Source organism: Anas acuta, chromosome 5 (assembly GCF_963932015.1).
Source record: "Anas acuta chromosome 5, bAnaAcu1.1, whole genome shotgun sequence".
NCBI lineage: Eukaryota > Metazoa > Chordata > Aves > Anseriformes > Anatidae > Anas > Anas acuta.
In genome coordinates, this window is record NC_088983.1 from 35,066,527 (window position 1) to 35,093,934 (window position 27,408).

General features: G+C 39.2%; 1 protein-coding gene across 7 annotated transcripts in view; it reads left to right on the forward strand.

Moving 5' to 3' along the window:
* The window catches only part of NUMB (NUMB endocytic adaptor protein), a 42,166-nt gene extending 15,906 nt beyond the window's left edge, over positions 1-26,260 (forward strand). For 2 of the 7 annotated variants that reach the window (XM_068684039.1, XM_068684038.1), the window contains exons 3-11: positions 2,728-2,802; positions 8,042-8,119; positions 13,646-13,720; positions 15,604-15,744; positions 17,129-17,330; positions 19,226-19,525; positions 21,381-21,530; positions 22,380-22,523; positions 24,298-26,260. In XM_068684039.1, the coding sequence (XP_068540140.1) occupies positions 2,728-2,802; positions 8,042-8,119; positions 13,646-13,720; positions 15,604-15,744; positions 17,129-17,330; positions 19,226-19,525; positions 21,381-21,530; positions 22,380-22,523; positions 24,298-25,016 (1,884 nt within the window). In that variant the 3' untranslated portion in view covers positions 25,017-26,260. The remainder of the gene's footprint in view (positions 1-2,727; positions 2,803-8,041; positions 8,120-13,645; positions 13,721-15,603; positions 15,745-17,128; positions 17,331-19,225; positions 19,526-21,380; positions 21,531-22,379; positions 22,524-24,297) is intronic. The other 5 variants (XM_068684040.1, XM_068684043.1, XM_068684044.1 and 2 more) reach the window with 5 other exon arrangements.
* The last annotated feature ends 1,148 nt before the right edge of the window (positions 26,261-27,408 follow it).

Genomic DNA, 27,408 nt, shown 5'->3' on the forward strand with positions numbered 1-27,408 from the left:
AATCTAACTAGCAGCTGTATTTTTCTTACTGTATTAAATTTTAAATTGTCGTTTGTAAAATGCTCTTACACTAGCAACTTCAGCTAATGTTTCGAATTTAAGGGTAGGTAACGATATAACTACAGTTTAACACTTCTGATTAAAAATGTAAGGCTACTGGCAGGGTTTCAGTCTGTGGCAGAGCTGTTTGCCAAGTTTCTTGAAATACTTGAGCCTTTGATTAGTACCAGCTAAAAGCCAGATAAGTAGAAGTTATTGCAGTGCTGCTTCAATACAGGATCTGTGTATATCTATGCATAGCCTGATGGGAAAAAGGGTTTTGGAAATAAACCTGAAGATATGGAAAGGATCAGCTGCTTAAAGGAGACTTGACTTGGTGTTGCAAAAAAAGAGAGGACTGTAGCATTCTGATTACACAGTTGGAAGTTATCTTTATAAGAAAGATACTTAAAAATATATTGGGATCTATAGGGAACTCAAAAAACCCACAACCACAAAAGAAAATAAAAAGAACAATATTCAGGGAAGACTTTTGAAACCACCTATATAACGTACAAGGCCATTGATATTGATAGCTATGAGCTTCTGGCTTCTGCAAAAATGGTGCATTGGGAAGAATAAGGTTTTTTTATGAAGGGCTTTAAGTGTAAAGTGTAATTGCCAACAAAGCACCTTTTGTCCTCATCATAAAGAAGTATTGTGTGGCAGCGTAATTTCTTTTATAAATCAGAATTGATTGATGCTCGATGAGGTCTGGGGATTGTACCCTTTTGCTGTGGGTAGATGCACTTGATATGTGCAATAATGTCCCCATTCACTGGAGTGGAAGCAGCATTGAAAACTGCAGCAGAATTTGCTGTCTCTAGCAGCAGAGGCATGACTGATTGCCGTAAGTTGGAGCATGTGACTTGAATAGAGGTTTGGCAACACAGGGGAAAGCGGTTGTCTGTTTTGGAGTGTGGCAAGAGGCAATATTTACCCTGCTCTGTTTCTCCCTTTTGCAAGCAAAAGGCAGGTTGCCAAGTACAGGGACTGAATGGTTTGGATCTTCAGTTGGAAACGTTTTGCCTACACTTGGGTAAATGAGATGTGCAGATAGCTCAGCAAATCTGGAAGGTGTCCTCTAACTTAATAGCAATGCAAGCTAGATGGCTCATTACATGCATATATCTTTTTTTTTTTCCTCCATCTTCTTTAAACCTCAGCCTTGTTCTTGCCTGTATCTCTCCTCTTAAGGAGAAGTTGACAAACTTTCTTAGGTTACTGACACCAAACTTTTCCCATCATGGGAGATGCACAAGCAGAGGATTCCTGCATCTCTGGCACTTCAGCACAGATATGGCAGAACTGCAGATCCGTCTGCAGTAGGTGTGGGTGCAAACGTGTGCTTCCAGACACAGAGTAAATACGTCTTTAGTTGTTTCTCTTTGTGTATTTTTAGGATTAAAATTTTCTTGTTAGGGAGTGTCATGGAGAAATGAACATCTTATGCAAGTGTTCAGAAAGCTCAGCTAAGAGAGTACAGTCGCTGTTTTGGCAGCTTCAGCGTTCAATTATACTGCTTCAGTCCCTATAGAAGTCATTCTGAAAAAGCTGTAAGGTGTCGGATCTTTTTTATTTACCTTGTAGGTTTTGTGAAATTTATTCTTCAAGCTGTTCTCCAGCTGTGAGGGCTGGTTTAAGTGAAATTCTTGCAGAATTGTTCCATCTAGATTTAGATCTACTCTGTTTTATACATGCCACATACTGAGACTTAATGTTAAAGCCCTCTGTCACCTAAGGTCTTTTCACTTTCAGAAGTTTTATGTTAAGTAGGGTGATGTGTTGACAGTTCTTTTGGAGCATCTTGCATTGCATGAAAAAAAATAAAAAAAAAACAACAAAATAACAAACAAAAACAACAAACAACTCTGTGTGCTATTCAATCTTGAAAACAATCTCTTTCCAAGTTTGTCTTTAAGTTGAATATAAGGAATCTAGGTTGAAATCTCTTATGTTATTCTGGTAGAGCACTTCAATAAGAAATGAAGAAATTAAGTCTTTTTCTGTCTAATTAAGCATGGTATCCTAATTAAGGAAGCAAGTACCGGGAGATTTCAGATACCTCATGGCAGAATATTCTGTGGTGGAGTGGAACTTCTCTGTACATTTTAAAATCTAGGTTTACTGCTGAATTGTGTCACCAGTCCTGGTTCTGGTATTTTAAAACCCTTTCTTCACTCTCTAGCTACTCTACAATACAAATGCCAAATTGCATAAAATTCTTACAATGATATGTAAATTGGGGCAAATTTATTTGCCCTCTACCTTTCATTATAAAACTTCAGAATGCTTTTAATAGTTCCTATAGTTTTCTTCTGGAGTTAAGTACTTTCAATAAGGATACAATTGTTTGAGAGAACATTTCCTTCCCTTATCGAAAAGAACTGCAATTAGGAAGGGTAGGGGGAAACTGGAAAACATAAGGAACTTTTTTTTCCCAGAATGTAAAATGAAAGTACCCAAAGTTTCCTGAGCACTGCACTCCAGTGTATTTCTTGAAAATGCTTTTTCTATGGGCTAATGTTATTCTGGGTCATGTTGTTAATTTTAAAACTTCAGAACTTTCAGTTTCTATACAATTAATGAATTATTTATTTTTAGGTAATGGTTGATAATATAGATATACAGAAGCTGGTAGTTTTTAAAACTATTAAGCTTTTTTCCTTCCTCTTCTCTTTCCCGCAGTACTTGGGACATGTTGAAGTGGACGAATCCAGAGGAATGCATATCTGCGAAGATGCTGTGAAGAGACTAAAATCTGTATGTACATTTGTTTCATGACAAAGCTGGCTTTGGGGCTGTGAGTGTTACTCAAAAAGGTCCGTTCGGCAGCAGTGCTCCAGCTAAAGCCTGAACTTTTGACCCATGTTAGGAGAACAGTTGGCTGGTTTGAGAGCACTGCTGTGGTGGTTAGGGGGACGTGCTAATCTGATGATGCGAGGGAGAGAGTTACAACTGTTCTTTCTACTTGCAGAAACTATTTGCAAAACAAATGTGTAAAAATCCTCTGTGACCTTTCAGACTAAGTTGGTACCCATATGGGGCTTCAGCCATTGTTTTTTAACAGGTCTTTCTCCCTCTCTCTTTCTCTCTCTCTTTTCTCCCCCTCTCCCTCTGTTGCCTGCCACTTTAATAGTGACTTAATTCACCTTTATTATACAAAATATTACTTGATTTAGGCTGCTTTTTTTCTAATGCACTGCAACATCGTAGTTATGCATGAAATAATCTGGCTTGCATCTGCTCAAAGTGGCCTGGAGGCTGCCTAATTCTGATATGTCATGAACTGGGCTGCTCTTAGTTTGGCTTCTGTGAACGTTTGCTCGGGTAAATGGCACTCGTTCAGAGCTCTTTGTATTTCTATGGCTCATTTGAAGAGGTCTTGTCATCTCTTTCCTGTAGTATTAATACTGCAAAATCCTGTAGAAGTAGCAAACTCCAGAAAGTCAGAGATCAATCTATCGAGGGTCCAAGGCTAAAACAGCATTGAAGAGAAGAGGAGAAAGGACATTTGAATTTGAAGTCTGAATGAAGATAGAGAACTTCTGTGCTTTTCATCACTTCTCTTATGTGTCATAGCTATCTATACACAGTCTTCAGTAATGCCTTTAGTGGAAGAAATTCTTATATCTTCCTATCACAGCAAAATTACTGGAAGTAAATCAAATACTTCTGCACCTTTGCTAACTTAAGATCTCTGCTACTGGATATATTTTTTTTCCCCTCACCAAATGTGAGAGTTCAACTGGCTTCCAGCTAAACCTGTTCTTTCCTTCTGCCTAGCACATAACAGAGGATTATAGATTATCTTTTCTTCTTTCTGTTGTGCTGCAAAGTTTCTGAATTAGTTTACTGCTCTGATTAAAATCAAGTCTTTTCATTCTTTTCTCTCTCAGCTAATGTATAGCAACCTGTTAAAGCCGCATACCATCTGTTCCCATTCAGTCCAACAGTGATTAGTGATTGATTTTTATTAAAAAGGACCACACAAAATATAAATGAGTTTCTTTGTTCTATGAATTTAGTTTATGTAGCTAAAATGCTAGTACTGACCACATAATGAATCGCATCCGTTTTTGTCCTGTTCTGGTTTTCATTGTATCAGGATACTTTCTGTTAGCACACCAAATAATGTTGCAGTATTTACTTTGTGCAGCTTCTTTCATTGTCTTCTCTGGGGAGCTATGCTGTGAAGTATTTGCTTTCTAGGCTTTTTATAAACTTCAAGCCCAGAAGTCAGTTAAGTGTAGCTAAGCTTATAAATACTGAGGCATAGTGAAAGCATAGCACCCAATTTATCCTGGAATCCAGATAATCCCAGGATTGTGATTCTTGATCATCTGAATTACTGATTCAGATGTGAGAAATCTAGCTTCCATAGTGCATCCTCTGGAAGTAAATCGCTTTGTTTCCTATTCTGTGCTATGTGATTATTCCAAATTCTGGATGGCATTAATTCGTTGCCCATTCTCATAAATTCAACGTTTTTTCCAGATAATTTTAATTTCTTCTGCTGTTTGAATTTTTTGTTGCTTATCTACAAAATGGTCTCTTAAGATTGCTCCTTGCATTGTCTCATTTGCCAGTGCTGGAAGTTGAGAAGCAGGTGTGAAATTCTCAGTGGGCCCCAAGAGGAAGATTCAGATTACTGAAACTACTTTGTGCACTTCACTTGCTAGCCTCCATCAAGCCCAGGGTTTGTCTGGAGTTGCTTATTGCAATTCAAACCTTTTTCCCCCCCCTTCCCAGCTCCCCACCCTGAGCATGTAGGTTTAAACTGGGAACTTTTCTTTAGGATTCTACCTTTATTGAAAGTTCTCTTCTGTACAGTATATTCTCTTAATTAGGAAAAGCCAGACCACTAGATGTTGTTTCAGCATACAAGGAATGCAATAAGAAAACAGTTTGTTCTTCTGGTAGTCTCTTCCTTTCACAGTGCTTGGTTGTTTTGTTGGGGCTTTCTCTTGGTCTTGGAAGGACTACAGGTTTGAGCTCAATCAGAAAGACTAGCTTAAGGAAAATTGGACTTCATTTTTAAATGTATGTGGCCTATGTTAATCTGTATTATTTTCTTCACAGGTAACATATAGGTTTTGTAAATCAGTCAGTAAATAATAGTTCTGTTCTCATAGAGGCAGAATCATTGAAATACTTGTAGTTTCTAAAACTACAAGTTCTGTCTGCCTGTACTTTTTTCAGTAGGTACCTTTTCCTCTTAATTCTTGTTCTCCAACAGTTTACAGTTCACTTGGGGAACTGAAATATGCTCTTTTTTAGGGCTGACTATTTGATTATAAAACATTTTATGGGATTTGTCTAGAAGAATACAAAACTATTAATCTTTGTTTTAGGAATATCTTTATTTCTGCTTTGCTTTTTGAAAGAAAAGATGCAAACAAATTATTTTCTCTCTTTATTGTGGGGAAGTGTTCTTCCAGTTTTTTTATTACCTGGTGGTTTAGTATGCCATAATTATTTTTGAGCACTGCATCTTGCAGAACTTAAAACCAAATAATTGTAAGCATTTTGTTCAGGGATTTTTAAATTGATAACTGAGTAAAATAAGACATTTTTAGCTAGAGAATCCTTCATCCATCCTCAATTCTGTTGTTACAGTTCTATAGCTCTCAAACTGCATTCCAACAGCGCTATGATGTGCAGATTACAATTTTGCTTACAATGAATGAAGTCAAACTTTAGTTATGTGACTTTTGCTGTTTGATGAAATGATACAGCAGTTTTGTTAATAGATCAGAAACTGCTATCACTGTCTATTATTAACATTAGTTTATGTTATCAAAAAGCTTACATTTTTCCCTTAGGACATATTACTAACTGTATATTCATTTCATATCTGGTAGGATCCTCATATTTTGATACTAAGCACTAAATGGTTTCTTCAGAACTATTTCCCTGAATTACTGGAAAATTACTTTGTAAGGACACTGTAAGGTAGCTTTGTAAACGTATTTGATTCAGGTATGGGGACATAGTATAAAGACAAAAGTATTCTCTCTCATGTCATGTTTTGATTTTTAAATCAGCTTTAGTGTGTAGTATTGGTTTCTAACTTGCCACTTTTTGTTTTAAATTATGCATTTGTTTTAATATATGTTCTTGTTTTAGCAGGTAAAGAGACATAATTTAATATTTTAAAACATGCATTAGTTATCTCTAAACTACATTAACTTAGTGGTGTTTAAAACCCATTTTGCATGATGCCTTTTCCATTAACATTTCTAGTTTATTAAAAATAAATAAATCTTGTTTAACAAGCATTTTGCTGAGAGCAAAATTAACCATCATCTAAAAATGAGGTAGCTTCTGGTGAATCTCTTTAGCTTTTGCTATCTTTAAAAAGCTGTTATTTAGCGTAATTGCTCAACTTGGCAGCAGCATCCAGCCCCTTCTCATTATGTATACAACGCTGTGATTAATCCATTAGTTCCCCTCCTAGTGTTCAGCATATCCTGTCCAAATATACATGACCGTTCTTGTTTCTAAAAACTGTTAAGCATTTCAGCTGACTACACTTAGAGATGTTCTTATACAGTGCCTGTGTTGACATAAATATCGTATGGATACTTGTTGAGAAGCTCTGTGGAAGGACATCGGGCAGAGAGAAGCACTCAGCAGCAAAAGTCAGGAAATGCAAAGTCGAGATTGACACTCCCTTCTTAACTTTGTTTCCTGGCTTTTGTTGGCTTGCGTCAGAACCATAGCTTTGTTTTAAATATAACCTTGTTTATCAATCAATTCTGGAGACACTGCCTCAGGATATTTGCAATAATATTTTAATATAGCATTGTTATCAGCGAGCAACATGCTGGAGTGACATGGTGGTAATTTGAGGTCAGGGCTGTCAGAAAGCCGCGCTCTGTCTCATGTGGAATTCTCCACCTCCACCCCGTTACTGCTCTACCACAGTTTTCTTGCAAGCTAAATAATTTGAAAAAATAGCAAGAGCAGTGATACGCTTCAGCACTGGCTTCCATCAAGTACTGAGCAGTGTGTAGCGATGCACGCAGGACACCAGGCCCAGAGAAGTATTCTCTCATCAGATCAGACAGATCTTGCAGTTTTCTTTTCACAGTCTGGTAACAAAACAAAGCTAGTAAACTAAACTGCATGCAAATATGCTTAAAATTGAGTCCTGTTTTTTGTTTTGTTTTGTTTTGTTTTTTTCCTGAATATGAATTGGACAATCATTATAATCACTTTCAGGCTGAAGAAATTCAGGAACTTGTAGTTCAGCTCTTTGTATCTTTGCCTTGGCCTAACTCCTTCTCAGAGCTGACTTTCAAGGGTTCTTGTTCAACCTATAAACCCAGAGCTGTAGAATGAATGTCCAGTAGTCGCATAATGTGTTTAAAGTCTTGAAAGACTGAAAGAGAAAAGGAACTCATTTGTGTTTTAGTTAAGGTAAGAAAAAATTCTTTACTGGTCAGAGAAGGCCATATAAAATGCAAAGTGTAAGAGTAGCGTGTAAACCAAAATAAGAAATAAATGGAATAAAAAGAAGCACCAAAAATGCTTTTTCAGCATTTAACATTGTGTTATCCCAGCTACCATATGTGCTTCTCCAGCTTACGTTCTCCACTTGCTTTGGGAAAAAGCGATCAATACAGAGCAAATTTGACCGTAACTCTGGAGTTAGAACTTTGCATTTCACAAGAGCCTGCACAGTGTTTTAATTGTTTAACCACTATGTCTGCTGCCAAGTTTTGTTTATAACCCAACTAAAGGGGACTAAACAAGGGAGAGTGAAAATAAAGTAACCACTTTGCATGAAATTGGGGCTGAGGTTCTCTTCTTTCCACCAATTTCAGGGCAGTAGCTTATTAGAATCGTGTGTGTGTCCTTTGATCTGCATTTTCATGGGATTATTTTCACATTTGCCTGTCGCACCTTCTCATGGATAACTCTAAAAACCCCTTCCTTTCCCTCCAAACCCTATTCTTGTGTGTGCTTGTTGGTTTGAAACCCTGGGACATTTTAGCTACCTTCAGTAATAGCGCTCGACTTGTCCCCCCTGTTCCTCCAGGAAAGGAAGTTCTTCAAAGGCTTCTTTGGAAAAGTAAGTTTAACGCCTCATTTGTGCTTGCACTATAAGGAGTTACATCCCTGGTATAGCACTGCCATAAAATTAGGGTGTTGAGAATTCCTTAATCTGTTTCAGAATATTTGTTTCTAAAATCCATGTCTTCCCGGACTTGGAAGTATATTGATCAAGTAAAGAATATGGTTGAAAAAGTGTCCTGAAATGGAAACTTAACTCTGTATGGACTGTATTAGAAATTCAGTGTTCTGAAATTATTTGGTCTTCCCGAAAAAAAAAAAAAAAGGTGAATTTTCCTTTTAATCCCTTAAACTTGTGCCAGCCTACATCACCTGGGCAAACATCTCCAGAACAGCTGGTGTCTGTGCCTGTAAGCGCTGCAGGACTGGCTGCCTGGCACTGCACGCTTGCCCAAATGTTAGTGTGGGGAGAAAGCAATGAGCCCACACGTACCATCTCCTAAACCCTTCTTTTCGGAGCACAGTCCAAATTCAAAGATGCGTGAAGATGAGACCAGGCATTTACCTGCTGTTTGTTTTTCTAATTGCAATTCTATTGTAGAGTAGAAAGCTTTGCTGTTTATCATTGCTCTTGTTTTCCTGCGGACAGTGTCATAGACGTGAAGGGAAGCAACTGTTTGTCCTTATTAAGAATGTGCTGTACTGGAGACTGGATTATTATTTTTTTTATTCCTGCTGTCTACATCTCCATAAGGCAGTGTTTGTAAACCTCTAAAAGAGCTCTTTGACCTCCCATCTGTTAACTGCCTCTGCATTTAAAATTCTTGTAGGATGTTTCTGTGTAGTTTTTGTATGGAATAAATCTAAGATACCGCTGTTGAAACATCTTCTTATAAGCTGAATCTTGGCTTAAAAAGAAACTAACAAGCTTGTAACTTACATACAAAAATCTTTCAGAGCGGGTTATTCTCTGCTCACACATTTGTCTTGGCTTTGCTTGAGAAGTAACTAAGAGCTTTTTCAGCTGCACCTTTTTCACTTTTCACTCAGATTGTGGTGCGTGTCATAGAGGGACAGGCATCTCCTCAGTTCAGGTTTCTTCCTATGGTCTGGGAAAGCACTCTTGTGATGTGTAGAGATAGTGAAGAAGTAAGCTCTTTTTTGGAGGGGAGTGGAAGTGGGTATCAAAATACCGTATGTAGGAGATTAATCTGTCAGATTGATCTGATCATTCCTACATGGAAACAAAATTTAAGAGCTGAGATCTACAAAGACTGGAGCGAAAGAAACATTCTGTTTGCTTTACAACTGAAAATATGAATTTCTTCTTAGAATTTGTTTAAAACAAACATAAAAGACCCACGTCAACCTGATCAAATACCAGTTAGGAAAAAGAAAGCCAACATAGTATTATTATGTGTTTGAAAGTAATGATATGAAAGGACAGAGTTTGCATAATACTTGAAAATCTCTTTTACTTTTTTAGGAATTAATCTGTTAAAAATGCCAGCTTTCTCTTTACATCTTTGTCACTTTTTAATGAACTTCAGTACTTTGCCATAGCCTTGTAGATTTTTTTTGCCTTTTATTATAACATTTTGCCAAAAAGAAACCTACTTCTACTTCAGCCAGTGAAGTTACATTAATTAGTACTGAAACCACTGAAATCCATAGTGTTTAGATATCCCTGCAATGTTGGTATGTCTTTACTACCACTTCAGCCTACAACAGCTGGCCAAATCTAGGGAAAACTATAAAGAAAAAAAGTTATTCTCTTACTAATATTTGAGGAATAGTTAAAACTAATAGCTTTTGTCTGTCTCATCTATAATTTCTCCCCAGATGCTTTGCTTTGGGATTAATATAACATTCCAAACCACAGAGTTGCTTGAAATTCGCTACTGGTTTTCAGAAGGTCCATGCAGATAGATTTGCTTCTTTCCCTGTCCACTTTTTTTCTCTGCCAGAAAAGTAAATCTGAATGAGTTGTGTCAGGAAGTGTTATTTAGTCCTGGACCTGACATTGAAAATACTTCATCTGCAGCTTAAAATAAAAATAGGATGTCCATTGCCAGCTCCAGGTTAGATTTCTGCTGTTTCGTTTTGTGTACAGAAAGTAACTGAATCAGCAGCCTTTTTAGGCAGCTCTCTGTGTTTCAGAACTAAGCCTTTTCTGCGTTAATGAATAGTAGTACAGATTCGATGATCTTTCTCATGTGTTGCTTCCCCTGAGTACATGTATTTCTTGGCATTCAATGTTTTGTTCAGAGACTGAGATGAACATTTTTCTTTTTGTATATCTCAGGCTCCAGAAACATCTTACAGCTGGTTTTAAGTCCCTTGCCAGAACAAAATAGGCAGATACCGAGAACTCCATAATCAGCCAAAAGACTAGAAACGATTTACAAGTATTTAAAAATGCATTATTGGGCAGCATTCATTCTGTTCTGGTATCCTTAAAGCTTTACTTTCCACCTTGGAGTGCAGCTGCTACTTAATTCCATGTCCTATCACTCCTGACAGTCCAATTGTCACGTCCAGCACTGCAGTTCAGGAGCTGTGCGTTTCAGTTTTAGTCAGCTTCATTTTCTTTTCTTTGATGCCCGTGGCTAGGGTGCTGCCTGCTTGTCTGAGAGGTTTCCATCACGCTTTGTTTTTAGCCTTGCCTTCTGTTCTTGAGGGTGCCTCACCTGCCTTCCTGAGGCTTCTGAGGGCTCTGAAAGGAGTAAGAGAAGGAGTCTCGTGCTGGAGCAGATTAGCAGCCTCACAGAAAATGCTAAGTGAGCTTCCTAGCGTGGCTGATTCAGCACTGCCAAATCAGGCTCCTGGGAGCTGGTGCCCTGAGTGGCTCCCCTCCAGCAGCGTCGTCATCCAACAGCATGTATGTGAGGACAGCCTACTGATACAGACAGCTAGATGGGTCCTGATATGCACTTATCCATATCAGGAGTGCAGACATCTACATTCTAATCACGATCTCCTTGGCAATATCCCACGTTAATAGAGTAGTACATTGATTTATGTAGCCAATATAAACTAATTTGGCGAAGCTGTGTTCTTTAATGCATCAGTCTCTCCACAGAGAAAATGAGGATTCGGTAGATGGAGAAATCATATGTTTCCCAGTGGTAGTAGCTGTGGGTTTAGGATAGAGAGGGTAAGAATTTATTCTAAGCATTGCATCCACCGTAAATCTAGAAGAAAGGATTTGGAAGGTAGACTTGCTTTGGCTTTCTCTTAGTGTAACAAACCTGCATTTGATTATCTTGCTTGAGGAAGCTTACATTTCCAGTACAAGAGGAGGATTATTTAGCCTTTTATTTTTATTCTGAGAAATAAGAGGTTCCATGCCTTAGCTATTTCTAAGTCCTCATTTAGTAAAATAGCAGATGAGGACTAGCTCTGCAGAAGTTCAGTATTGCTTTATGAAGCATCCATCTGAGTTAAACCCAGCTTGTTCAATGCAAACTTCAGCTACCATTCAATGTTTCACTCTGCAGAGAGAAGGTTGGTTTTATTTGCTGGGAAAAGACATCCTAGTTCGTTGGTAGTCCAAATGATGGATATGATGGTAGTCCAAACAGAGCAGTTACCCACAGGCGTTGTCTTCTCGCAATTTTTCATGTCACTTGAAATGAGGATTTTAGGACTACTAATGGCTTGTAAGAAACTGGTACTTCTTTGTAAAACAGTTTGAGACAAATCTCTACAAGCCATCTCTTGTTAGGATTAACAGGGATTTTTAGGCTATGAAAACTACCCAAGCACTGAAAATACATACTGTATTTTATGCTCGTTGATGTTTACTGCCTCTTAAGACCAAAAATTACAGGCAACTTTTAAAGGCTAAAATATTTTTTTATGTGTATGATGGTAACTTTAAATACATACTCTTTTGTGAACAATACTCTTTCCATTAGGCATTCCAGAGTCTGAAAGCTTTACTTTAGACCTTCTCTGGGATATTCAGCAGGCTGGATGGACGTTTAGAAACTTGCTTCTGCAAGCACTTCTGTAGCTTGTTTTCATACTGTGCTTGCTTTCTCTCCTGTCTCTTTTATTCGCTGTTCTGCACAAGTCAGTGCAGTTCTGTTCTCACCAAGCTGTCTGAAAATGCTCTGGTTGTCATTGCTGCTTCAGAAATTGGGACAGATAGTTCCTCCCCAAAAACAAACACAAGTCCTGCCAGGCTGGTTTTCTTCACACTTTCTGCGTTCTCTGAGAGTGAAACCAATGTGATACAGCAGGTGATTTATCAGCCCAAGATGATGATGATGGTAATAATAATAATAAAAATCATCCTTACAATGTTAAAATCAGAGTTGCTAATTTGGAACATGCAGTAGTTTATGCCAGAATGTGTCCTTGCTCAGCTAAGTGCCATATGATTATAAATTATATGCATCTGTAGTGAATTATTAAAAATAAAATGCAATTTTTGCACAAAGCCACTAGCTGATATCCCCCTGATCACCCTTCTTTTTCTGTTATTGTTGCTCTGTTCTCTTCCAGCAGTGGTCAGTGGCAGCTGCCATTAGCAGCCCCAAACTAACTAAACCTACTGCTTCAAAAAAAGTTACGGGGAGAATAGTTTATTAACTTAAAGGTTAAAAAAAATATATAGAGAGAGTATGGGACTTTGAATCAAAGTAACACATTAAAAATAGTGGGGTTTTGGTGGTAGTAGTTCTCTGTAACAACCCACAGAATATGTCGACACGTTGTGCCTATCCGATGAATTCGTTTCAGAAGAATGTTGTCTTGTGTTTATACTGTTTTCTGCAACTCTCCCTTAAAACATAAACAGTTCAGAAAGAATCTGTAGTTGATACAGCTCCTGAAGCCTTCCTGTGTTTCCCACTTTTACTCACCCTCAGCTTGTGGCAGCTGAAAGTTCCCACAGTCAGATCTTGGATAACAGCCAGAGTGCTCCTCCACTGCTTCAGCCTGCCACACGATTGCTTTTCCAAGATACGCATCCGATGGTTAACAAATCACATTTTTCTACCTCTCCTCCAAGGTGTGACATTCACCTCTCAATAAATTAGTAAAATGTGTTTGGATGATTGATCTTAACATTAAGCTCGTAACACCATAACCAATGATTTCTGGGTGCTTTTAACACTGGTTTAAGGTGATGCCATGGTTCTGCCATGCGAGTATAGGGGCAGAGGGTAGGGCTGTTGGAAATACCAGGTAAGAATTTTCCTGTGTTTAAACTTCACTCAAGCTACCTGGGGTGTAACTCCTTATGAATTAGTGTTATCTGACTCTTTAGTGGAACTCTTCACCCACTTGGTCAGTCTTGAATCCTTTACTGTACATGGATGTACACCCTATTTTTGACTCCACCTGTTCCGTGCCCTCTCCCCATCCCCATGATGTGCTCTTTCTGAAATACTGGCTTTGGCTTGGTTCTCTGAATGTTTTGCAACTTGGATTGAGTATCTGGCTTTGGGCACCCCACTGAACGTGGACTTCATCTACGCTTAATGTTATGGTTCTTGGAAAGGGGGAATGAGTGGCAGTCTGATACTGTTGACATAAAACTGTTTTTCTCTCTTTCTTTTTCTTTTTTTGAAAGACTGGGAAGAAGGCGGTTAAAGCAGTCCTATGGGTTTCGGCGGATGGACTCAGAGTTGTAGATGAGAAAACAAAGGTTAGATTTCCCTGGACAAAAGTTCAAAGTTTCTTTATAATTACATATATGCTATAACTTTAAATGACCATCAACCTTTGTCTTAATGCAAATGTTGGTATCTGAAAGAAAGATTTAAGTGTATAGTTGGTTTAATCATTTCCTGCTTAGTAAACATACGTATGCCTGTTAATTTTGTTTCTCTATTAATGTCACAGTACTCTGAAACCACATTTGATAAAATGTGGCAGGTAGCAGAAGCTTGGAGCTATTTTTGTTGTATTTGCCTGAAGAACCGTTTTTCCTGATGACTTCTGTTGACAGTGAACTTGTAGCGAGTCCCTTGGCTTTTGTTCTGTACAGCTGCAGAAGGCCATGAGAGAAATACATGAGGAAGTTCATGTTAATCGATATAATTTCAATGCATTCAAATCCCAGAAAAGGCCTGAATAAATGAGAACTAGCTTCTAGAAATATGAGGAGGAGAATAAATGAAATAGGGTTGTCTCTATACTAAACATCTTAAACTCCCTTCAAATTTAAGATAAATGGATATCAAATTCTGTAATTCCTTATTTTAGTATCTAAGCTGTTGGTCTCAAGTCGAAGACTAATGTATTCATGGCTTCCTCCTAGATTGTTTTAGATTTTTTCATTGGGAAATAGCACAATGTATAGCACAAAAGTGCCTGTGTACAGGTAAAAGCAAACAATTTTTGGAGTTAGCTAGATGTAGGCAATTAGAAATAAGAGCTTTAGGCTTGCCTCTGTAATGTTACTTCTATTTTAAAAGATGACGTGGCAATCAGAACAATTTTAATTAGTCTGAAATTAATTTGTTCGATATTCACGTCTTTTAACGCTTACTTTGTTGACCTAAAAGATGATTTCTGCAAGCCAACAGTGAGGATCGGGTAGAGATAATTCATATCCTTCTGCAGTACAATTACCCAATGAACACCTGCTCTGTGGGTAGACATCTCCGGGGCTGTTGTTAGGGTATGCTTCCTCAGCTCTGGAGTTTCTTTTAAGAATTTAGTATCAAATACAAACATACTGAGGCAGGTGAATTTGGTCTACTGATTGCCTTTTAAAAAACAACAAATATATATACTTAGAAATGTTACTGTGTATATTTCATCCTTTAAAATTAATTTTAATAAGATGTGCAGGCCTTGGAGGTAATTAAAAGCATAGGGCTTAAAAAAGAGAATATAATATTGCCTCCTGGTGGTTGAGTACATTAGCACAGATACCAAGTACTAACCGCCAAACAAAAGAAACAATTCCGAAAAACGGTGAAAAAATATTTTTTTTAATGAAGATAGCATAGTTCTTAAATTATACTAGCTCCTTTATACAAACACTTCTGCCATCAGCTTGTAGGAACAAATAGGGGGTGTTTGATACCACGAGTACTGCCGGTGCTTTTCCATTTTATCCTTGCTTAGGTAATTGGCATGTTAGCTTTTGCTTTTTGTGTTGTAGCTGCTAGATCTTTTCACATTTATAGACTTCCCCCATTAATTTTTAAGATGGTATTTTAACCACAGTAGAGATTTTTTTGATTGCTAGAGCACAATAAAAATAAAATGAAACAAATTCTCCTTTTCCCCATGCTAGCTCCATAGTCTAGAGGAGAGATCTTAAGAATTGTGTTCCTGAGTTCTTAAGTGGTTGCCTAGTTGCACGTTTACCAAAGATGGCTGGTGGAAAAAGAGGTCTGTCCTTTTTTGTTTCATACTGGGAATAGTTTCTGAATGGCAAATTCATTTGATAGATAATTGTAGCCAAGTGAGGTTATCATCTTTTTAATGTAATGCATTTTGCAGCTAACGCTGAAAATTACTTGTTCCATTGTTTCTCCACATTTCCTCACGTTTCTTTTTTTGGGGATCCTCTAGGATCTTATAGTTGATCAGACAATAGAGAAGGTTTCTTTCTGCGCGCCAGACAGGAACTTTGACCGGGCATTCTCATACATTTGTCGAGATGGCACTACGAGACGCTGGATATGCCACTGCTTTATGGCCGTAAAGGACACGGTAAGTTTTGTTACGGCGTGTCTTCCTGCTTCAAGCTGGAAGTTACATGGAGAAAACATAACTACACAGAGTACTGCGATACATTTTGACTTCAGCTAAAATATTACTTTTTCCTTAAAATTATTTTAGTTCTAATTCTTTATATCTGAATTGTTTGCCATTTCTCTGTGATGTCTTCTTGTGGAGAGAAACAGTGCCCAGCATGGTGTGTAAATGGAATGCAGTCAGCCTCAGATATCTGTAGCAGAAGGGAACTACTCTTCTAAAAATAGACAGAAGATACTCTCATCTGAAAATGTATACAGCCAAAAACTGAAACAGCAGTGACAGTTTTTCCAGGATAAAATCATAGTGAGTAAATACAGACTGGTTATGAATGTAGCCTCTTGTATGCAAATGTTAAGGGATGGAGCTAAAATGAATTGAATTAGGGTCCTATTTCCTTCTAAATGTTAGAGATTTTTGCATTAGAAGGTTTGAAAGCAAGTTACCTATATCAGCCTTTTGCTGTGTAGAGTTAAGTCATTTATCTCCCTGATATCTAGTCTTTTACTTATGTGGCTTTTTATGGAATCCTGACTACTACACAATGGCTTTCTTTAAAGAGAAACAATGAAGTTAGAAATTCCCATTTAAATGTATGTTAGAGCTGGAGCATTTTTATTTCCTTCTGCGCATAGCAGGTCAGTTTGTTTACCGATTATTGCAGATGAGGTGAGCTACTGCTAGTAATAGCACCTCTGACTCAGCTGCGGCCTCTGTATCAGCTGGAGTGCCAGACTTCCTCTGACTTGAATTCCATTTCCTTATTGCAGTTATTGGGCAGTGGATCCTTTTGACCTCACTGGTTAATCATGGAAGTGCCTTCTGGAAGGCACTCTCAATACTAATGTCTGCATTTGGTCAGGGCCATTCAGGGATATTAATAGTCAGTTGTACTTTCAAGTTTCATGCTTGCACACAACAGTATTGTCTCCCTGCACCCTCTGTAAACTTTTTCTGTTTGAGAATAGCATTTACCTATCCTTTAGGACTTAAACCTGCATAAAATGGCTTCACTAGAGTTCCTTTGTGCACAAATGTATCCAGAGGCAAGGGATCGGTGCAGGCACATTATCACACTACTATTGTAGTAGCAGTTGAGCTAAACAGATTGTCTGACAGTCTTTCAGTTCTGGGTGGCCTTTGTGCTTGTGCATTCATAGTTGTGAGTCTTTATCTATCAGGTTTAATTTTAGAGCCATACAAGGTGGCCAATTACAGTAGTTCTCTTTAATGCCTTAATTAGATCTCTCTTGTAAAGGCAGGTTATCAGTTTGCAATGTTTGAAGCACATGGATGTTGCTGTTCCAGTTACTGTATGATGCAATATTGTCTTGTACAGGGGGAAAGGTTGAGTCATGCCGTGGGCTGTGCATTTGCAGCGTGCCTGGAGCGCAAGCAGAAGCGAGAGAAGGAGTGTGGAGTGACTGCCACCTTTGATGCCAGCAGAACCACATTCACTAGAGAAGGGTCATTCAGGGTCACTACAGCTACTGAACAAGCAGAAAGAGAGGAAATTATGAGACAGATGCCGGATGCTAAAGGTACGGGGTGCAACTTACACAGTCATCCATAGTGAGCAGAACAAGCATTGAGGTGCAGTAGAGCCCCTGCAAGGACAGGGCTTAACATCCATCTTCACAAAATTCCCTCTCTCGAACTTGGTTACGTACAAATCATATTTCCAGACACTTGTCACTTTGCAAGATGAAAAGTGCTCCCAGATTCAGTCCTAGGGTGTTTTTCCCTATTTCCTCAAGAAAAAAGTGCAAGGGGCTTCATATGTATAAGTGACTGGACAAAGCTGCTTCTGCTTTGTTTTGTCTGCCTGCTTTATGGCAGAGGGCATCATAGGCACTGTACTAAAGGGCCTTATTAGAGAAACGTTATAAAAATGTAAGAACTTTGCCAGACTTGAAGTAATCCTTTTTGTTGTCTAAAGGTTTTTGTAAATGAATAGAAAGTGGTGTCATTTTTCTTAGAAAACAATGTAGTTTTATTTCACTTTTTAGAGTGTGTTACAAAGTTTCTGTATACTTATATTGCATGAGGGACGTACAGGTCGATCACAGTGTGCTTTCTAAAAATAAAACCAAAACCAAACACAAACCACCAAAAATCACGTACTAGTTATATTCAAAAATAGTAACTGGCTGTTTTGAGAGGAGCTAGTTTTTACTACTTAGCCATTTAAAACATGGCAGTGTTCTCAAATTCAAGTGAAAGTAGAACTTCTTACCCGGGTTTTATTACCAGTACAGTTCTGCTTGTCATTCTACAACTAACAAAATGTAAGTATTATAAATATTGTCTATAGTCCTCTTTACAGTGGAGTTGAACTTTCCATAGCAAGTTTTATTCTGCCGCTCTATTGCAAAACTTTAATCTTCGTTTTCATCATCCATCTGCTTGTTCCCATACGTTAGTTTTAGAATGTGCTAAATGAAGCTTAAACACAAGGCCTTTGTTACTGGAGGGCATGAGTCAAAGTCTTGACTCAATGAAGGTGTGTGAAATCCCTTCCAAGAAAGACTGATTAGAAAAGTTTCACTTGAACGAGCAGCTGCAGCTCATGGGTACTGAAGCTTGCAAGACAACATAATTAGTTCCTCTGACCACTCCAGCTCCTCAGAAATCTCCACTGCAGCTCTGCTTTTACCAGACTTCTAGTTCTTCTGTTGATGTGTCAACAAAAACAGTCATTGTTTCTTGTATGAAGTTTGGAAAGCATTGTAAGCGTTGCTGGTGCTAGCAAGGCCTGCCAGCTCGGGCTGGATCTGCTTTGCAGCTCACTTCCACCTCTCTGTAATGTATTCCCTGGGGTTGCTGAGGAGCTGCTGTTGGAGCACTGAATGCGGCCTAACCTGTTAAGTGCTAACTCTGGCCTGCCGGAGCTTGTGCAGGGTGCTTGGCCACTGCTGCTGATTCTGCAGGGGTAGGAGGGTGGCTTTTAAAAGAAGCTCCAAGGGCTGCTCTGTTCCCTGCAGCTGCTGAGCTACACCACCCTCATTAACTGAATAAAGTTAGTAGTAAGATTTTGGCCGTGATCTATTCTTCTAGTTCTATGTGAGGCAAAATAAATGCCTCAGACACATAGTACACTTTTCAGTCTTAATCATAAGTCAATTACAGGTGTTTCTAGGGCAGTGGTCTCAGGAACAGCTAGGAAGACTACATAGACAAGGCCGTCATTTCTAAGAAGTGGCAAGCCTTAGTAAGCTTTGCTTTGGAGAATGGGTATATGTAAAGTGACACGGTGAAGCCTATGAAAGTACAAAGAAATAATTTTTCTGTAGTGGCATTAGAAACCTGTTTGTTGGAAGAGTACTAGCTATGCAAATTCTTGCAGTTTCTCTTTTCAGAACAAATGGGAGTAGGGGCAGGCAGTTGAACAATATATTGCTTTATTCATCTAACCTCACCGTATTTCCTCCAACAGTTGAAACAGAAATGAAAACAGTAGCACCAGGTGCTGCACCAACCAATACTGCCCCCTCTCCTGGCTCCCCAGCCTCTCCTACTACTGATGTTGCTGCCTCTCTGGATAAAGAAATGAGCAATCCCCACGCTATTCCACGAAGGCATGCCCCTATAGAACAGCTTGCCAGGCAAGGTTCTTTCCGGGGCTTCCCTGCCCTTAGTCAAAAGATGTCTCCTTTTAAGCGCCAGTTGTCCTTGCGAATAAATGAACTGCCTTCAACAGTGCAAAGGAAGACTGATTTCCCCATGAAAAACTCAGGTAAAATCAAATGCCTCCAGTGAAACATTTCCTTAAATTGTCTCTTCCTCCTTTCCTTGTCTGTGGCTTCAAATAACTCATTGTGTGTAGTAAATTCTTCTTCCTGCCTCATGTGAATCATTTCTCATGAGCAAACATTGTCAGGTCAGAATACTTCTACTTCTGGAATATGCAAGAATTTCAAATACTGTATTCATATGCAGAAGGCAAGCAGCTGTAATCATTATCTGAAATACTGGAGCACAGCTTGAAATGTTCCGGGAACAGTGTTGGTGAGTTAGTAGATGCTGCACTTCCCTCTGAGTCACTGAACCAGTTCCTCCTCTTAATGCCAGGGCATCTCGAGAGTCAAATCCTGTCAAGGCCTTAACCACAGGTCGTGGATTTGTGTGACGTTTTTCTGTCTGTCAGCCCTTCTGAGCTCTTCTTTCTGACAGGAATAAAACTGCTTTCCACCTCGCGTTAAAGGAACTTTCCTGTTTAGGTGGCACAACTGGCTGCGCCAATAATGCGTGGTAGAGGTTTCACATGGTGGTAGTGGGGTTTTATAGAGTCATCCCAACATAAACATCTGGGGTAATCAGTACCTTGCATAAGAGCCTGGAATCCCTTTAGCTAGGTTATCCTGCAGGACAGCTGTACTCTCACTTGGCAACAGAGCTACTTTTAGGGTTTAAGCTTTAAAATAAAAATCGCTATGGCAAAGGAAAAAAAAAAAAACAACCACCAAAATACCTAATCTGATTTCTCTTAAAATACTTATTTGGTGACCTGTGCTTTAAGACCAGTGTTGAGTTTATCAGTTTAACAGTAGTGGTGTGCTGCTTACTAGACTTATGCTGGCTGAGCACACAACAATCTGAATTCTTCCTAATTCAGAGCATTTGATGCATGTTCCTGGATATGAAGCTGCCGGTGCTGTTTAATGTCACACGATAGGTGCTATATTGGAACATCCCTCAAAGAATCATTTTTTGGGCACGCCTCCCCCTATATGTTCAATATAGTGCATGTCATATCCACCCATCCTGTGGTTTTTGTACTGTTCCATTTCTGCTTAATTGTGCCTGCTCATGTCAGTTCAGTGCAATGAAGGACTGATGAGCAGTACTTCTGAAAAGCTGGGCAATTAGAAATAAGGAGAACAGCTGGTAAGTCAGTAGTTTTACTCCACTGTTACTTTATCTGCACTGTACTGATATTTGGTTTAAAACTGAGTGTCCATTTTACTTGTGTGTTCAACTTCTGCTTTCATAATTTTAACACAGGAGCTAGTGAGCTCAGCTACACTAAACTGGAGCAATTGACACTCTAGAATTAACTTGCCCCCATGTATTGCTGTCTACATGTTTACACTTCATCTGGTTTCTGTACAAGTACAGTGTTGGAATAGTTAAATTATCATAAGTACTTTCATTTCACAAAATTTCGAATCTTAGTGCCAAATCCCTGGTATGTTTAACAGTTTAATACTGAAAGATTAAAACTCTTATTAAAAGCTATAGAAAAACCTTTTATTTTATGAAATGAACGTTCTCTTGCATTAACATAGAGAAGATGTAATGACTGACTTGAAATGTGGAACGCTGATCTCCTCACCCTCTTGACTATGTCATAAAATACAGTGATATGGCTTTGTATTTCTACCGTTCTTTCTATTTCTACCGTTCTTTCTATTTCTGTCACATCTTCAACACCCAATTTAATTTTTTTTTAAAAAAAAGCTGTCATCCAAGTCAGTATTCAAAACATCTAAGAGATAAAGAAACTAAATATATTTCAGTTTAACATCTGTATTTATAAATTGTTTCTGTATCCCTTAAACATAATTTAATGAATTTTGTTTACATTTTAGTCCCTGAGGTAGAAGGGGAAGCAGACAGCATTAGTGCCCTGTGCTCTCAGATCACCAGTGCTTTCAGCACACCATCGGAAGATCCTTTCTCTTCAGCCCCCATGACGAAACCAGTGACAGTAGTCGCACCACAGTCTCCTGCCTTTCAAGGTTTGTCATTTCTTTGGTTGCTGTGGTCATGCTGGATGAGGCTTGAATGCACAGAATGTTGCTTTCCAGTAACACGTGGTCTTAATTTCTTGTATTGGTCTTGTATCTTAATTTTCTGTATCAGTATTTTGGGGTCATGCATCCTGCTTTATTCATCTCATCTGTTCAGTTTTTCTGTGTTTTTAACAAAAAGTTCATGCACCTACCACACGATAGTTACCTGTAAAAGGGACTGGCTTTAAGATTAATGGCTATTTTAATCATTCTGCCTCCTGAACTGGAAAAATCTTAACTATTATGCATCATAGAAACCAAATCCAGCACAGGAAGAAGATTTTGTGCCACAATGATTACCATTGTTCACAGAAACTCCCAGATAACCTATGGAGCTGTAAACTACAGAACTCTTAGTAGCCTCTAATCTTCATTCCACTGATGTGCTTTTATACAAATAGTGTGGGGAAGGAACCTCTCCTTGTTAAATGTAGTTGTTATTTTGCATCCAAAATCTGTTGTTCTTTGGAGTTTAAAATTATACTGTGACTTCTGGTGAGCTATATCTCTTCTCTAAAAACCAACAAATTTAACTTTGGTCAGTTAGGAGAATAGAAGGCCTCATGAAACACAAAACCCCACCATCCCACAACTGTTAACAAGAGTTGCCTTGGTGAAATAGAATTTACGAGCTTCATCAACTGTCAGTCCAATTTGGCTAATTTACACAAACTGCTGTCATGTGGAAGTGTTTAAAATTGTATGTTAATAGTTACGACATGGCCCACTAATATTCCAGTCATGTGCATGCCTTGCATGAATTAATTGCACTGATGTTGTCTGCTCCCATTTTAGTTAATGGCACTGCCTCTGCCTTCTGTGTGCTTGCTGCTAAACCATCCCAAGCTGCTGTTGTGTCCACAGCTATGCCAGTTCGTGAAACCAATCCTTGGGCTCATGCTCCTGCTGCTAATACTGGAGCTGCAGCCGTGGTCTCCGGTAAGATTGGAAGTAGATCCTGTGCATTGCTATGAGAACTCAGATCAAAAGCATAATTGAGCCCTTGAGATTGCTGTCAGTGCCACTTAATGAAAAGTGGAAGGAACAATAACAAAAGCTGGAAGTAGTAGCCTTTTGCACAAGTGGATGGAGGGAAGCTATGAACTCACTGGTCCTGGGTCTGCAATCTAGACTGTTTCTTATTTTGGCAGTGTTTTAGAAAATCTGATGCTTAAAAAAGGAAGTAATGAAATAGCGTGTTGGAGAATCAAGAGGAAAGAATCTGTATGCTTACCCAAAATGATTTTTTGCATTCTTGCTATGAACGTAGATAAGGAGAGATTAAGTTGGGTGGTTGAAGACTTTAGAAATTCATTTCTTGTTTAATAAGTTTAGTCTGTCCATACAGTCCTTGTCTATATTCATATCCAATGTAAGGTGGTAATTTAATGGCTGTCACCCGTATGGACAAATACGCTAGAAAGCTATGAACAAACATTTCCTGGTGCAAGCGTCACCAGAAACAACCTTGCTAGTGAAATAGGTTCTGTTTGTCCTTGTAACAGTACCAGGCCCATTACCAGTCAGTCTTCCTCCGTAAGAGAGAGACTTTAAGCTCTGTCTTCGAGTTACCACTGTAAAAAACAACAGTGAACTGACCTTAGGTGGAGTTGAACTAGTTGTTACGATTAGACTAAATGAAGACTACTGAGCAGTAACTTCTTTTCTTGTTACTTTTCTATTTTTCCAAAACACCAAATAACACGTGAATTGCAGAGCATTCCTGGTTGCTTCTCTCATCACATTAAAAAGCTGATGAGATCCTATGGGAAGGGAAGAGAATATAAAACCGTAGGGAGAAGGAAGATTGTAGAATTCAGCTAATGGAAGATGGATTTGAAAGTATGGGAGGAATGATGGTGATTTTTTTAATCACTGAAGATAAATGAGTTAAAATAGAGCTGTAGTTGTAGAAGAAAAATCTGAGATGTTAAGCACTAAGCACTGCAAACGAATTTGAGAGGTGCGCAGCATGAGTTATGAAAAGACTAAGGGAAGAATGGAGATGGAGAAAGAACATAAACAGGAAGTCATAGTAAGTACAGTTTATATATTACATGGCAATTTGATCAGATGTACTGCCTTAAATGTTCATGTATATAGTAGCGAGTGCTCACAATATGCTTCAACACGTATGGGACAGAAAAAGAAATGTTGCCTTGAACTCATATACCATCACATTGCTGTATTGCAAAGGGTAAAACCTTAATTGAGGAACTAAGGCAAATGAGCCTTAAAAAGTTTTGTATAGCTTAGTGTTATAACAGTCCACCACTCCCGAGCTATACATGCATAAACTGAAACTCCCCAGTAGAGGAATTTTAGAGGTTATGGACTAGGTCATTGCCACTAAGTAATGAAGGGAGGTGGCAGCTCTTCTTCATGCCCTAAAGTTCCAAATGTCTGTCATTTAAAAAAAAAAAAAAAAAAAAAAGAACAAAAGAACAAAATGGAACAAAGTAATAACAAAAAAAAATCACAAAACAAAAATCTGCACTTTAGGGAGGAAACTCTTCCCCATCCCTTCTTGACCAACGTTCCCTGTGACAGAGCAGTGCACCAGCTGTAGAAAGGTGCTCCGGCTCTGGGTAACCACCTCCTGGCTGTGGAGGGAGGAGGCCCAACTGACCTTGTGTGCATCCTCCATTTTTTCTAACTGATAAAAGGGCAAGGGATAGAAACATGAATGACATTCCTGTGCTTCCGTTCTCAGGCACTGAATGGAGCGGCACCTCCTCGGGTACAGCCTCTCCAAGTCTCTTCCAAGGAAATCACAGACGTACCCCCTCAGAAGCAGACCGCTGGTTGGAAGAGGTCTCAAAGACTGTCCGAGCCCAGCAGCAGCCAGCCCCAGCCCCAGCCCCAGCCCCACAGCCACTACTCCAGCCTCCTCCAGCAGCTTCCCAGCCGGCACCAGCCTTCCCCGTGAGCACCTACATTGCACCCCAGCCCGTGCCGGTCGGCGTGGTACCGCCCATGCAGCCGCCCTTTATTCCAGCTCAGCCCTACGCTGTAGCAAATGGGATGACCTACGCAGCCCCGAGCGTACCTGTGGTGGGCATCACGCCTTCCCAGATGGTAGCCAATGTCTTCGGTACGGCAAGCCACACTCCAGCAGCCGCCCACCCGCACCAGTCGCCCAGCCTTGTCAAACAGCAGACGTTCCCCCAGTACGAAAGCAGCAGTGCCACGAGCAGCCCTTTCTTCACTCCGTCTGCGCAGCACAATGGCTCTGCAGCTTTCAATGGAGTTGACGGTGGCAAATGGGCTGCAGAGGACAAGCATTCGCAGCCTCCCGCAGCCGCTCCACAGGTAGACCCCTTTGAAGCACAGTGGGCAGCACTCGAGGGCAAGGCAAAGCAGCGCACTAATCCCTCTCCGACTAACCCCTTCTCGAGTGATTTACAGAAGACGTTTGAGATCGAACTTTAAGCAGCCCTGCGGCGGTAGATAAATTGTACAGTAGGCTAGAGGGATAAAGGGAGCAGAGGGGACTGTTTCTGATCAGTTTGCTTTGATAATCCCAAAGGTCCCTTCAAGTGAAAATGGGTTAGAAAGAGGGAGCGGTTATGGGGAGGGTATAAACAGACACAGAGTTTAACGTATAAAAGGAATCTGGCAGCTGCCCCTGTCTGCATTCCCTCCTTACTTGGAAAGCTGGACATCAAACACAGCACAGGTGGGCACCCAGTCCTGAAGCCTGTTCTGCAGAAACAAGTTATCTCACAGAAAGGAAGGCAGATCTTATATTAGTGCCCTTCTGATGCCCTGCAAGTCCTGGACATTCCCCCTCAGGGAAAAATGGGGTGGAAAAATTGGGGGGGAACTATGGGTGGGAGATTGTCACCTGCTTAGCAAAAGCTAGGTTTGTGGAAAAAGTTGAGCTTCCATTTTGAGTAACAAAGTGAATATTATATGTAAAGAATAAAGTAAAGCCAAAATTTTTATTTTTATGCATTTAGGATATTTTAAATAGTGGATATTAAAAGCCGTATGAGTTGTAAGTAATCTTGCCAAAGGTTTAAAAAAAAAGGGGGGGGTTGGATGTAAGAAATTGTACATAAGATTGATTTATCTCTGATTCTTATTGTAAGTAATATCAGGGGGTGGAAAAAGGGGCTCTAGCTTGTTCTTGTATCTATCTGTTCATTGTAAGTAGCATATTGCAACAACAATCACAACCAGTAAGTCATTATATCGTAGTTTTAAATAAAATTAAAGAACAGTATTGTCATGGTTTGAAAACCATGGGGAAAATTAACTGTTTTTTATTGGAATCAAGCTACATATTATATATATATATATAGTATGTTTTTTTCTTTCATGTATTGCTGCAGTTTTCTTGTCTTAATCTATTGGTTCTAACACTACTGTGACAACTTACCGTAATCATATCTACATCCTGGGGCTACCTAGGAATCCATTTTTTTGTTTGTCTGTCTATAGATCTTAGAGTTTTTTTAACTTTTGTTTTTATTTTTTTTCCACTGATTTGTGAAACCTTGTGGTTAAGGCTGCAGCTGGTCCAGGTTCTGCCTCCGGTGAATCGTGAAATCCATCTCATTTTAACTTTACTTTTAAACTTTGGCCTTACAAGCAAATGTAAGTTATATATATTTGTACTGATGATTTATAATCTGCTTTAACAGAAATAAATGTTGGTGGTAGAAACCTTGTCTGTGAAGCCCTGTCTTATTCCCACCCTCTCTATTTAATTTTCAGGATTTGCCCTGTTGGGTTTCTTCTCTGTTGTTAGGTGGCTGCAGACAAGCCCTGCCTGCCAACCTGTAAGCTTGCTATTGGTATTTGCACATGTATTATTTTGTATGCCATGGTATCGTACCTTGAACTTTAGGCCCGAACTTGCAAATATCCTTTTGACCCATAGCTATTTAAAGCTCTGCAAAGGAGGGCTTTACTGAAAACATTGGATTCTGGGTTTGCATCACTGAATTTTCTAATTTACAGAGAGACAAGGATGAGCACACTAACAGTCAAAAAAGGAAAACTCAGTTTGGTTTTCTTCCCTTTGCTTTTAAGAGGAGTGAAACCCTAACAGCCACCAGAGAAAACAACGTATTTTCACTCCTTGCTGTTCTACCAGTAAGTCGATCCCTTTTCTTTTAGTATGATTGGTTTTTACTTCAGTCTTATGTATATGACGTAGTTGTAGACATTAAAAAGAAGTCAGACCTGAAAGGGGAAAAATGCTCCCGTGATGTGGCCGTAGCATTTGAGCTTGCCAGGAGTTTCCATTTCTAGACACACACTGTGATTCTCACGGTGACACGGTCTAGAAAACTGGTGCTTCTGTCCTGCACAGGTTTGTTCTTACATTAAGCAACCTGTGTTCAGTATGGCATTAATAGTAATGACCAACACTCTTTACGGTATTGGAATTGCTCTCAATACTTAATCAGCTGTCAAAAAGCAAGCGAATACTTAGTCATACATGTTTAGAGGTCTAACATTTATAATAAAATGTTATACATTTGTTTGTTTGCTTTTGGTTTTACCTATCAGTTCCCTAGACTTTCACAGCAGTGTCCAGCAATCAGATGAAAATAGCCCAGTGCAGTTACACCCTTCCCTTGCCTAGGAGATAACAGTAAAGGAGATAGCAGTTTTCCTCCCTAAACAATGGATTGTAGGAAGGTCATAGCTATCTTGATTTGCAAATCAAAAATTAAACAGTTAGGAAGTTAAGTGATGCTACATATAAGGAAAAGCTCAGCTTGCTAAATAGAAAGAATACAAACACCCCGTAGTTAACTATTATAGTCATGGCATGTTTTTAAAGCAGTGAACTACATGCCTTCAACCA